At 42.4% G+C, this 14,363-nt stretch overlaps 1 protein-coding gene across 2 annotated transcripts in view; it reads right to left on the bottom strand.

Annotated features, from left to right (window-relative positions):
- Positions 1–14,363, bottom strand: part of PLA2G4F (phospholipase A2 group IVF) — a 120,496-nt gene that overhangs the window by 50,507 nt on the left and 55,626 nt on the right. For both annotated transcript variants that reach the window (XM_069730631.1, XM_069730640.1), the window contains 4 exons: positions 6,706–6,763; positions 4,410–4,576; positions 808–921; positions 699–736 (listed from right to left, as the gene is read on the bottom strand). In XM_069730631.1, coding sequence (XP_069586732.1) covers positions 699–736; positions 808–921; positions 4,410–4,576; positions 6,706–6,763 — 377 coding nt within the window. The remainder of the gene's footprint in view (positions 1–698; positions 737–807; positions 922–4,409; positions 4,577–6,705; positions 6,764–14,363) is intronic.

Here is a 14,363-nt window from a genome sequence, read left to right as displayed (position 1 = left end):
AAAACTGTGCATTAGACAGCGCACAGAATGAAAAGCTTATGTAGTCACACAGTGCTTAGACTTACGAGGGTTCATAATGCTGAACTCATAATGTATTAAAATACTTAAAAGGATATTTGAAAGCAGATGTTCCTTAACTGAAAACCCTTTCAAAGTGGATCCAACAGCTCCTCAGGCTCATCGGATTTAGCAAATATTTTTGTTCATAAAATATGAATTTTTGAAAATTGAGTGACATCTATCAACCCAACTGATCAGCCATTATTTCCAGTGTATGGACCAAAACACCAGAGCTCCATTTTAAGTAGTCACTGCTGGGTACTGCAGAGCAGCTCCTATTGAAGACAATAAGTATTGATCTGCAGCAGCAGCCACTACACGTAACCTGTGTTGCTCCACTTTGTGCAAACTTTACATCTAGTCACCTCCAGTGCTGATGACAGCGACCGGCTCCGTGTGTTGCTATGCAGCTGCACTCTCCGCTCCCAAGTGCCGGCGCCAGAGCTTCGTTTTAACAAGCGAGACACGGACGTTTATCTCGCAAGTGGAAAGGAGCCCTAACAATTATACATCGATGACCTATCCTAATGATTATAATGCTATTGACTGCCAGGATTATGAGTTATATTTTCATTGTACTTTAAGTAAAATGAGTCAGTCCTTTAATGTAATTATTGAATTTAAAGAATGCAACTAACCTTTCTTCCTTGGTCATGCTCATATTGACGACACAATTCTAAAAATACAAAGGTAATTAAAGCTCTGTGCAGTCCTAAACATATTTTATAAATCGAAATACTATTTTACCTTGGACAAAGGTAGATCAATATCAATCTCTTGCCCTATAGGAAGTGATGACATTGGTACAGATCCTTTACCTAAAAATAATGTCCTTTTATCAAGTTCTGGTCCCATGTCATTCTTTAATAAAGAAAAAAAATATTGTTATTTAACTTGTCATGTTGGCAGGTGTAGTTTACATAACACGTCTTACATGTAACATACAGGGTGGGCCATGTATATGGATACACCTAAATAAAATGGGAAGGGTTGGTGATATCAACTTCCTGTTTGCGGCACATTAGTATATGGGAGGGAGAAAACTTTTCAAGATGGGTGGTGACCATGGCAGCCATTTTGAAGTCGGCTATTTTGGATCCAACTTTATTTTATCCAATGGGAAGAGGGTCATGTGACACAAACTTATTGAGAATTTCACAAGAAAAACAATGGTGTGCTTGGTTTTAACCTAACTTTATTCTTTCATGAGTTATTTACAAGTTTCTCATTGTTTACAGCCATTGACATGTCGCAGAGGTTAACACGTGAGGAGCGAATAGAATTTGTATTGATGTCTGGAGAACACAGTACCTGGGTCATTGCAGCAGATTTCAATGCAAGACACGCTACGCAAGAAAACTGTCGCCATTCCCATGTATTTAGGTGTATCCATATAAATGGCCCACCCAAAAAAGTTTGCCTCACCACTGAACATAATGTTCTGTGTAAACGGAGGGTCCTGTTCCAATTTTTGTTTTGCCCATTCTGCAAATTCAGCGCGCACTTTACGTATTGCGTGCTAACCATAGGCAGCGCTGGCTTCTTGGCAGTACAGTACAGACCAAACGTTTGACACACCTTCTCAAAACTATGAATTAACACATGTGGAATTATATACTTAACAAAAAAGTGTGAAACAACTGAAATTATGTCTTATATTCTAGGTTCTTGAAAGTAGCCACCTTTTGCTTTGATGAGTGCTTTGCACACTCTTGACATTCTCTTGATGAGCTTCAAGAGGTAGTCACCGGGAATGGTCTTCCAACAATCTTGAAGGAGTTCCCAGAGATACTTAGCACTTGTCCCTTTTGCCTTCACTCTGCGGTTTATCTCATCCCAAACCATCTCGATTGGGTTCAGGTCTGGTGACTGAGGAGGCCAGGTCATCTGGCGTAGAACCCAATCACTCTCCTTCTTGGTCAAATAGCCCTTACACAGCCTGGAGGTGTGTTTGGGGTCATTGTCCTGTTGAAAAATAAATGATGGTCCAACTAAATGCAAATGGAATGGAATAGCATGCCGTTGCAAGATGCTGTGGTAGCCATGCTGGTTCAGTATGCCTTCAATTTTGAATAAATCCCCAACACTGTCACCAGAAAAGCACCCCCACACCATCACACCTCCTCCTCCATGCTTCATGGTGGGAACCAGTCATGTAGAGTCCATCCGTTCACCTTTTCTGCGTCGCACAAAGACACAGTGGTTGGAACCAAAGATCTCAAATTTGGGCTCATCAGACCAAAGCACAGATTTCCACTGGTCTAATGTCCATTTCTTGTGTTTTTTAGCCCAAACAAGTCTCATCTGCTTGTTGCCTATCCTTAGCAGTGGTTCATTTCTTAAAGTAATGATGGCCACTCGTTTTTCTTAACTTAGCTGCTTTTTTCTTGCCATAATACAAATTCTAACAGTCTATTCAGTAGGACAATCAGCTGTGTATCCACCAGACTTCTGCACAACACAACTGATGGTTCCAACCCCATTTTTAAGGCAAAAAAAATCACACTTATTAAACCTGACAGGGCACACCTGTGAAGTGAAAACCATTCCCGGTGACTACCTCTTGAAGCTCATCAAGAGAATGCCAAGAGTGTGCAAAGCAGTCATCAAAGCAAAAGGTGGCTACTTTGAAGAACCTAGAATATAAGACATATTTTCAGTTGTTTCACACTTTTTTGTTAAGTATAGAATTCCACATGTGTTAAATAATAGTTTTGATGCCTTCAGTGTAAATGTACAATTTTCATAGTCCTGAAAATACAGAAAAATCTTTAAATGAGAAGGTGTGTCCAAACTTTTGGTCTGTACTGTATCTGAAATCAAGCTATAATGGTTGGACTAAGGGTACCGTCACACTATAACATTTTGATCGCTACGACGGTACGATTCGTGACGTTCCAGCGATATCGTTACGATATCGCTGTGTCTGACACGCAGCAGCGATCAGGGATCCTGCTGAGAATCGTACGTCGTAGCAGATCGTATGGAACTTTCTTTCATCGCTGGATCTCCCGCTGTCATCGCTAGATCGGTGTGTGTGACACTGATCTAGCGATCTAGCGATGCGATCCAGCGATGCGTTCGCTTGTAACCAGGGTAAACATCGGGTAACTAAGCGCAGGACCGCGCTTAGTTACCCGATGTTTACCCTGGTTACAAGCGTTAAACTAAAAAAAAACAAACAGCACATACTTACATTCTGGTGTCCGTCAGGTCCCTTGCCGTCTGCTTCCAGCACTGTGACTGCCGGCCGTAAAGTGAAAGCAGAGCACAGCGGCTGTGCTTTCACTTTCACTTTACGGCCGGCAGTCACTGAGTGCGGGAACCAGACTGCAAGGGACCTGACGGACACCAGAATGTAAGTATGTGCTGTTTGTTTTTTTTTAGTTTAACACTTGTAACCAGGGTAAACATCGGGTAACTAAGCGCGGTCCTGCGCTTAGTTACCCGATGTTTACCCTGGTTACCCAGGGACCTCGGCATCGTTGGTCGCTGGAGAGCTGTCTGTGTGACAGCTCCCCAGCGACTACACTACGATTTACCTACGATCACGGCCAGGTCATATCGCTGGTCGTGATCGTAGGTAAATCGTATAGTGTGACGGTACCCTAAGGACAGCAGTTTATCACCCTATATCCTGTGGTCACTGCACACAAGTATTTTGACAAGGGTTGCCATAGCACTAGGGGGCATAACAAAGGTCCTAACATCTATCATGTCCGAAAACCAATTAATTGGCTGCCTGTTAGGAAGGTAAGCTTAATACACTACACTGCATAGGTAGTGTAATGTACAATTTAAGTCATCAAAAGATGCAATATCAAGTCACAATATTTGCATACATTTTTGAAAAAAAAAGCTAAAATACGAAGACAACAAAAATGCCGTTTTTAGAAAAAAAAATATATATAAAAAAAAAAACCCAGAACCCTCTCACCCCCAAAACAAAACCAACCCACGAGATCGGAATAACTTACTGATTGTTGCATGTCCAAAAGTTTCTCAACCTTCATTTCATTCATTGTTTATGGGACTGCTGGAAAAATCAAGCACTATACTCGGCTTAATCTCGCAGTCCATAAGACAATAGCGTTTCACATAAATGTGTGAGACAATCATTTCAATCAGCAGCAATCAGTAAGTCATCCTATAAATCAAGGAGAACTTTCACTTCTGGGAATACCCCTTTAGGGTCAAACTTGCTTCGTCCTCAAAGTAGTTTATCCATAATAATTTTTTATCCTTTTGCAAGATAGATAAGGGCATGATTGCTGGAAGCAGAGCGCTGTACTCTACAATGGTACTTAAAGGGCTAAAATAAGTTAGAGCTGACTTTTCAGATAACCTACCTGTGCTACTTTCAGTGTCTTTAACAGACAGACGTCTAGATGTGGACTCATATCTTTATCAGCATGGAAAACAAATCTGCCCTCTTCTTTAGTTTGAGATTGCTTAACTGGGGCACTTATCTGTTTCTCATAAGACCCCGGCACAGCCAGCTTTAGCATGCAGTCCCCTGAATAATTACACATGATCATAGTTAGGCTTTGGATGCAATTAGTCATTCCAAGCACACATTCTCCCACTTTGTGTCCATCCCAAGGTTGATTTTAACATTGAGAGATAGAATATCAGAAATAAAATCCAGAAAATCACATAGTATAAATTATATAAATTTATTTGCATTTTGCAGTAAGAAATGAGTATTTGATCCCCTACTACATTAAAGACAGCTGTCTTACATAGTCACCTTTATAAAAGACTCCTGTCCACAGACTGAATTAATCAGTCAGACTAAACCTCTACAACATGGGCAAGACCAAAAAGAGCTTTATAAGTATGTCAGGGACAAGATCATCGACCTGCACAAAGCTGGAATGGGCTACAAAACCATAAGTAAGACACTGGGTGAGAAGGAGACAACTGTTGGTGCAATAGTAAGAAAATGGAAGAAATACAAAATGACTCAATCGACATCGATCTGTGGTACCATGCAAAATCTCACGTCATGGGGTATTCTTGATCATGAGGAAGGTGATAGATCAGCCTAAAACTACACGGGGGAACTTGTTATTAATGTTAATGCATCTGGGACCACAGTCACCAAGAAAACCATTGGTAACACATTACGTCGTAAAGATTTAAAATCCTGCAGTGCCCCTATGGTCCCCCTGCTCAAGAATTCACATGTGCAGGCCCGTCTGAAGTTTGCCAATGAACACCTGGATGATTCTGGGAGTGATTGGGAGATGTTGCTGTGGTCAGATGAGACAAAAATTTGAGGTCTTTGGCATTAATTCAACTCGACGTGTTTGGAGGAAAAGAAATAGTGCCTATGACTCAAAGAAGACCATCTCCACTGTCCAGCATGGATGTGGAAACATTATGTTTTGGGGGTGTTTCTCTTCTAAGGGCCAGGACGACTTAACCGTATCAATGGGAGAATGGATGGAGCCACGTACCTTAAAATCCTGAGTGACAGCCTCCTTCCCTCCACCAGGACATTAAAAAATGGGTCATGGTTGGGTCTTCCAGCAAGACAATGACCCAAAACATACAGCCAAGGCAACAAAGAAGTCGCTCAAAAAGAATTAAATTAAGGTCATGGAGTGGCCTAGCCAGTCTCCAGACCTTAATCCCATAGAAAACTTATGGAGGGAGGGAGTTGAAGCTCCGAGTTGCCAAGGGACAGCCTCAAAATCTTAAAGATTTAGAGATGATCTGCAAAGAGGAGTTGACAAAAATTCCTCCTGACATGTGCGCAAACCTCATCATCAACTACAAAAAACCGTCTGACTACTGTGCTTGCCAACAAGGGTTTTGCCACCAAGAATCAAGTCTTGTTTGCCAGAGGAATCAAATACTTATATCTCACTGCAAAATGCTAATAAATTTATATAATTCATACAATGAGATTTTCTAGATTTTATTTTTTATATTCTATCTCTCAATGTTAAAATTAACCTACACTTAAAATTATAGACTGTTCATGTCTTTGTCAGTGGGCAAACTTAAAAAATCAGCAAGGGATCAAATAATTATTTATTTTACTGTACATTATATGCAAGTACATACACATATATAATATTGACATAAATGAAGACATGCAGAAGGGCTATGGGTAACAATAACAACCCATTGTTGATAAATGTCAAGCCATGATTTCATTGGCTCCAGAAAAAAAGATCTGTTTTTCAGTCTTAAAGGGGTGATGATGATCTTCAAAAAGTTGCTAGACATGGCATTATTAGCCACTTTACCAATCTGCAACAATTTGATGATTTAAAAAAGTGCCCCTCCTACTTGTTTAGCACAGGAACAAAGTTGTGGAGTCTCTGAAGGTGTACTAAACAATGAGCAGTGTTTAAAAAGGAAAAAAAGGATAAAATTTTGCTGATCTGCTATTATCTATATTTTACTAAGTAGCTTATGATATTGTTCCTGCATTCTTTGAAAATAATCACACAAGGCACAAGATTAAAGTGAATGACATTTGTTTTGTTTTTTAAATCTCTGCAGCAATCAGAATTCAGGATTTATTTTATTTTATTAATTTTTTTTAAAGGTCTTCCCCTTTCTTACAACCAGAATGAAAAAATGCTTCAAATAGGATAAGCAAATTATTGTTGTTTAATAACATCTTACCATTCTCTTTATTTTCATCATACTTTATTTTTCCTTCCACACATACACAACGATGAGCCTGAAAGCAACAAAATAATTTGACACACACAAGATTCTCAATATATTCCCAATTCTGTTTTGCTATAATTAGCACAGGAAATTAAAGTGGTAAAGTGATTGGAACAAAATGAACATGTATGCAAAAATTCTCAATGGAGCATCAGTGGCATTTCATCGAGGGGCATAAGACCTCCACCAACTGTCAGTATGGAATAACACTCGCGCATTAAAACTTCCGTCTTAGGCTAGGTTCACATTTGTGAAAAAGCTGTGATCACCAATCAATAATATAGTATAAAAAGCAGGGTGTGATTCTAGATTAAAAATTAACTTTTAATAAACTCGTTAAAAAATGGTAGACCCAAAATAATCAAAACACATAAAGGACTCACAGTACGTCACATTTCAAAAGAAGAAATGCCAATATCACAAATAAATCGAACTGCCTCAGACCTCAATATCCCAAGATCCACATGAATAAATCTATCATGGAAACATAAAGGTCCGATATCAGCTGGCAGTGCGGAAAAAATATCAAATTTCACATCACCTGGTCATTTGGCAGATCAGACCACACATCACCTGGTCATTTGGCAGATCAGACCACACATCACCTGGTCATTTGGCAGATCAGACCACACATCACCTGGTCATTTGGCAGATCAGACCACACATCACCTGGTCATTTGGCAGATCAGACCACACATGCTCTCTATATATGCATCTATTGTTAGCAATGACCGCTCAAGATGGTGTGTGAAAAAAGTGAACAGTTTCACCCATTTGTTACATATAACCAGTGTCGGACTGGGGTACCTAGGGCCCACCAATGGAACTGACTCCAGGGGCCCACTCTAAATTTCAGCACCCAGGCTAGGTACACCTTTGTGTTGTAGTATTTTTAGGAGGCTCAGTAGCAAGTTTCATCATATTCACTAGAACAGGTACAACATGCTGCACATTTGTTTCTGCTAAAAAAAATGGACACTCTAAGGGTGTGTTTCCACGGTCAGGAAATGCTGCATGTTTGACGCTGCGTAGAGCCGCAGCGTCAAACATGAAGCGTTCAGATGTTACAACATAGTGGAGGGGATTTCCTGAAATCCAGTCTCCACTATGCGGTAAAACACGCAGGCGGCAGACCCGCGTAAACGTCGCCGCACCGTCGCCGCACCGTAAATTTATCATAGACAATTAGATGCAGAAAAGCCACATCTAATGATTAGTCACATGCGTAATAACTGCGTAAACGCAGCTTACTACGCATGTCTACTAATTTAAGTAAGGTCTTACCTGTCCCGCCACTGGAAGTCCCGCATCCACTGCAGTTCTCGCGATAACTTAGCTTACCGCGAGAACTACCGTGCAAGTGACCGGGGGTTATCTCCGGTCACTAGTCTGGTTCTCACGGTCAGCCGATTGTGAGAACGATGCAGTGTAGGTGATCGCTGGAGAGTTATCTCCGGTGATCATCTACAAGCTCTGCTATGTCTGGATGTCAGGCATCCAGATGTAGCAGAGCTGAACTCGTCATGGGAGACTCGTTATTAAGGACTACGACTAATCAGGGAGTATACTGTTGTTTTTTTTATTTTTTTCAGAAGATCGATGGCTTCGCTTGGATTACCAGTATAATAAAGATGACAAAACTGTGGTGGTTTATTTCATTAAAATACTTTGTTCTGCGTGTGTGTGTTTTATTAATCCTTTCACAACTATAGGATTAGTAATGGATAGGTGTCTTATTGACGCCTCTCCATTACTAAGCCGGCTTAATGTCACCTTACAAAGGTGACATTAACCCCTTATTACCCCAGATGCCACCTCTACAGGGCAAGTGGGAAGAGAGAGGCTATGTACTGGAATTGGTGCATCTTATGCACCATTTCTGGGGTGGCTGGGGGCTGGTATATATCCATACTCCCTTCCTAAGCTATGAATATCAGCCCGCAGCTGTCTGCGTAGCCTTTCTGGCTATAAATTATTGTTGGATCCCACGTCATTTTTTGGGGGGGTCCCCCCATTTTAATAACCAGTAAAGACTAAATATACAGCTGCGGGCTGATATTCATAGCCTGGGAAGATCCATGGGTATTAACCCCTTCCCAGGCTACAAACATCAGTCCCCCAGTCGCTGGCTCTCCCTCTCTGGTGTAGAAAATTGCGCGGGAGCCCACGCCATTTTTTTTTTTAAATTAAACAGATATTTCCTTTAAGGCCGGGTCACACTTGCGAGAAACTTGCAAAAGTCTCACACCTAAATACCCTGCACTGCTGCTGGCACTCGGACTGGAGCGTTCAGCTACATAGAAATACATGCAGCTGCATGCTCCGGTCCTGAGTGCCAGCGGCAGTGCCAGATATTAAGATGCAAGACTTGTCATGTCATGTTTCTCGCATGTGTTATCCCAGCCTAACTCATTACATACCATTTTATTACGTTTATTACCAAACATCGGGCTTGGTATTATCTATAGATATATTTATCTATCTATCATCTATCTATCTATAGATATATCTTATCTATCAAACTTTTTTATCTATCAATCTATCTATCTATTATCTATCTATCAATATATCTATCTATGGAAACATACCCTAACGGAAACAACAAAGACCTGATTAATGTATTTAATTGGTTCTGTCCATCGCCATTTTTGTCTATTTTTATCTGATCCATTTCTTTAAGGCTATGGTCACACTATGGCTATGTGCACACGATGCGGATTTGCTGCGAATCCGCAGCAGATTTTACCGCACAGAAACGCTGCAGATCCGCACTGTGATGTACAGTACAATGTAAATCAATGACATAAATAAAATAGCTGTGCAGATGGTGCGGAAAAATCAGTGTGGAATTGCTGCGGATGTCAAAGAAGTGCATGTCACTTTTGTGCAGATCTGCAGCGTTTCTGCACCCCTCCATGATAAAAATCCGCAGTGGCAAAAACCGCAGAAAATCCGCATAAAAATTGCACAAAATCCGCATAAAAACCGCGGCAAATCCGCAGCTGCGGATTCTGCCAGGAGATGCGGTTTTTGTGCAGAAAATTCTGCACCTCTTTTCCTACATGTTCACAGTATTTTATGTCAGTATATACCTCCCATAGGGGTGGAGCCGCATATTCATCACTGTAATGGGCGGCACCACGTGACCGCTCATACAGGAGAAGCTGCGGCGAGGACAGGAAGCAGCGAGGGAGCCGGGTAAGTATTTTATTAACAGCGCGGGGGAGGGGGGGGGGGGTGCACAGGGATCTTATTTTAAATACCCCAAAAAAAAAAAAAAAAAAAAGCGAACGATGCTGGAGAGAAGAAATGAATAGCGGCTTCAGCACCACGCTGGGGGGACAGCGCTTACTGTAGCGCTGTCTCCTGCACGGCACACGGACTGCACACGGACAACATCCGTGTGCGGTACGTGTTTTACACGGACCCATTGACTTTAATGGGTCCGTGTAATCCGTGCGCTCCCACGAACACTGACATGTCTCCGTGTTTTCCAAACGGACACACGGTCCGTGAAAACACACTGACATGTGCAGAGACACATTGATTTTAATGTGTCTACGTGAGTCAGTGTTTCCGGTACATGAGGAAACTGTCAGCTCATGTACCGGAGCCACTGACGTGTGAAACCGGCCTTAGGCTAAGTTTACAGTGGGCGTTTTTGCTGTGTTTTTTTCTGCAGCAAAACCCAAGTGCTTGGCAGGAAAGAATCTGTGGCAAAAACGCAGGTTTTGCTACATTTTTGGTGTGTTTTTTCCATTCAATTGCTAAAAGAAGTGACATGCTCTACATCCAAAAAAACAAGCAAAGCACAAAATACTGATAAAAAATAAACCAATGTGTGTGCACGAGATTTCTGAAATCTCATAGGCTTTGCTGGTACTGTAAAACGCAGCTGAAAATTAGCATAAAAAATGCATTAAAAACACAGCAAAAACGCCCAGTGTGAACGTAGCCTTATACTTTCCCTTTGATTGTTCCTCTCCTGATTTTGGCTACAAATACTGAGATAAAATACTGACCAAATACTGTTTGCGTGATCGTAGCCTTAGTATAAACCAGTGTTTCCCAAACTCCGGTCCTCACGGACCCCACAGGTCATGTTCTCAGGATTTCCTTAGTATTGCACAGGTGTTGGAAGTTTCATCAAGCCCTCAGGAATTCTCTCAGCTGTGCAACACTATGGAAATCCTGAAAACAGGACCTGTGGGGTCCGTGAGGACCGGAGTTTGGGAAACACTGGTTTAAACCTTTAGGAACCGCCGATACTCATTAAGCTAAGCGTACTTATTTCCTCATTGCCGTTATAAAATGGCAATCAGGAATAAAGCTGTAGTGCCCCCCCCCCCAGAGTTGGAATATTTCGGGGGCCTCGGCTGCCAGGGGTGGCCGAGACCCCGGAGAGCATGATCAGGGCCGGATTTTCAACTCTCTGATCATGAGATTGCCATTATCGCTCGCCGAGATCTGCCAGCCGATACCTTTTTCTTATTGTTTCCTTTTGATCACGTTATAGAGCACCCGATGCAAACTGGAGAGATGGCATTTTTTTTTACTATTATCTTTTTCCTATAAATAACATTATAAATATATTAATTGTTCATTCTGCATATAAAAATGCCAGGTATCTTTTTAAAAGGATAGGTAGGATTTCGGGCAAGTGCCATGAAGAAGATGGGGGCCCCCTGTCAGCATCACAGAACAGCAGTGGGGGAAGGTAAAGTGATATGAACAACTAGAAGGCAGAAAGGGTAGAGAGGGCAGGGAGAGCACAGCTGTGTGGGGAAAACAAGAAAGCAGCTTTTCTTGGGATGGAGGACAGGAGAGTCAGGACAGAGACATAAACAGGAAGCTCCAGTACTCACTTCAGGCCACTGTGTTCCTCTGGAGCCTCCCCTCCCCCTCCTCACAGTGCTGACCACAGAGTTAAGCGCTTGGCTTGGAGCAGTGCAGGAGCCAGAGGACACCACTTCCAGTAGCACTTTCTTCACTGCTAGCAGTAGCTTCAGCAGTGACTGCACAGCTCTCCTGACCACATGCTGCAGCAGCCTGACCCGTCTGTGCTGTTGGGCGGTGCTTACTGCTGTCAGGCTCCAGGAGCAGCGTCAGTGCAGGTCAGTGAAATGTCTGTGCTGAGCCTCCCTTCTCCCATCCTACTAGCCACCAGAGACTCCGGGGAGGGAAGAGATCCAGCCCGCACCCTGCTCTCATACTGCAGTCTGAGCCAATGATCCTCACCATTATACCAGGCAATGCAGGAGCTCAGCTTTTCTCTCTTCTTCTGATGGGCGGGGAGAGGCGGAGCTTAAATTGGGCATGCAGCGATGCTCAGAAGAGAGAGACTTTCTGAGTCAGGGGCCCACCGGGGGATCCTCCGGTACCCCGGTGGGCCAGTCCGAGCCTGCATATAACTAATTAAGAATCCAAAGAGAAAAGCATTACTGCAACAAGTCGCACACCTGCAATTAATGAGCAACAAAATACATAAAATACAAGCTGATTTTATTGACAGATCAAAGAAAAAACACACCATAAACAATAAAAACATAATTAAAAACATATAAGCACCATCAAAAACACACAGGAAAAGCAGACCATAATACAGTGTAATAAGGTAACCCAAAATTAACCCAAATGGCTCATGGGGTACAGCGCAATATTGTAAATAGCGGGACGGTGCAAAAATAGTAAGCCAGGATGCACACAGTGCCAGGCCAACAAAACAATAGTAGGCACAACAATATGTCCCAAGCAGAAGTAAAAAGAGGCGAGCCCGAATAATGGCTAATGGGAAACCTATATATGGTGAAATCACTGGGTCACAGAAGGTAAACGGGAGATAACCTCCCACAAAGATACAACCTGGTGTACCTTATTGGGTTACCTTATTACACTGTATTATGGTCCACTTTTCCTGTGTGTTTTTGATGGTGCTTATATGTTTTTAATTATGTTTTTATTGTTTATGGTGTGTTTTTTCTTTGATCTGTCAATAAAATCAGCTTGTATTTTATGTATTTTGTTGCTCATTAATTGCAGGTGTGCGACTTGTTGCAGTAATGCTTTTCTCTTTGGATTCTCAGTATAGTGTTTATTACTGTTACCGCACCCTCATAAATGTCTTTATATAATTAAATGGCAGTGCGCCCAATCCCCTTTTAGCTTTGCATATAACGAATTATTGACCGTTTTTAACTGGTGTAAAGACTGGGGAGATGGCACATCATTATCCATACAAATACCCCATCATAGAATATCACCAGTTTTTATATGGTGACCCCCAATGCAAAGTAATGAAAAGGTATACTTCCCTACGCGTTTCGTTTTTTTCTCTACTCATCAGGGGAAGATTCCTGTAATTCTCCATTGAGATGGGAGGTTTATTCAGCAAGACGGGGTGCTGTGACGGAGGAAGTACGCAGCCTGTTATGATCAGGTGGCCTTGGAGCAGCATGAAAACCTTCACTGGAGTAGGTGGCACTATACTGACCGCAAACCTGATCTTAACACCGCAACTAGAAGTAGCCGTGGGGTGTGCCTAACAAAACCTAGACACCTCGACACAGCCGGAGGACTAAATACCCCTAAAGATGGAAATAGGAAAACTATATTGCCTCAGAGTAGACCCCCAAAGGATAGGCAGCCCCCCACAAATAATGACTGAGTTGGAGAGGAAAAGACACACGCAGGCAGAAAACAGGCTTAGCAAAGGAGGCCACTTCTAGCTAAATAGAAAAGGACAGGACAGGATACTAAGCGGTCAGCATAAAAATACTACAAAAATATCCACAGCAGAAAATACAAAACTCCACCACCTAACTAAAGATGTGGAGAGTATAACTGCAACTACAGAGAATCCAACCAGACTGAGAAAAACAACTGACACAGTCTAAGCTGGACAAATAGAAACAAAAGATCAGCACTGAAAATAAGCACACAGCAAGTGTGCTTCAGAAAAAGAAACAGACACTTATCTTTGCTGAACTGGCAGCTAAGCAGGTGAGGCCATGCAGATATCCAATACTTCCAAAGAAACATTGACAACTGGCAAGGGCTAATGAATCCTGCACACTTAAATATCCCAGTCAGAACAGCAATTAGCAGATACACCTGGCCAGGACTGTGACTCAGAGACAACTGCATTCCCACCTACAACCACTGGAGGGAACCCAAGAGCAGAATTCACAACAGCAGCCATCTGCAGCCCTCCTGAATGCAAATATGAACCTAGCCTTATGTAAAGTCTATGGGACTAACATAGAGCAGCACGTTCTCTGTCATTCCTACTGTCGTGTCGTGTCGTATATACTGTCGTGTATTAAAGGGAACCTGTCACCCCCAAAATCGATAGTGAGGTAAGCTCACCGTCACCAGGGGCTTATCTACAGCATTCTGTAATGCTGTAGATAAGCCGCCGATGTTACCTGAAAGAGGAGAAAAAGACGTTAGATTATACTCACCCAGGGGCGGTCCCACTGCGGTCCGGTCCGATGGGTGTCTCAGGTCCGCTCCGGCTCCTCCCCTCTTCATTCCATGACGTCCTCTTCTGGTCTTCACGCCGTGGCTCCGGGGCAAGCGTACTTTGTCTGCCCTGTTGAGGGCAGAGGAAA

Source organism: Ranitomeya imitator, chromosome 1 (genome assembly GCF_032444005.1).
Source record: "Ranitomeya imitator isolate aRanImi1 chromosome 1, aRanImi1.pri, whole genome shotgun sequence".
NCBI classification, from domain to species: Eukaryota; Metazoa; Chordata; class Amphibia; order Anura; family Dendrobatidae; genus Ranitomeya; species Ranitomeya imitator.
This window is presented reverse-complemented; position numbering and strand designations above follow the sequence as displayed.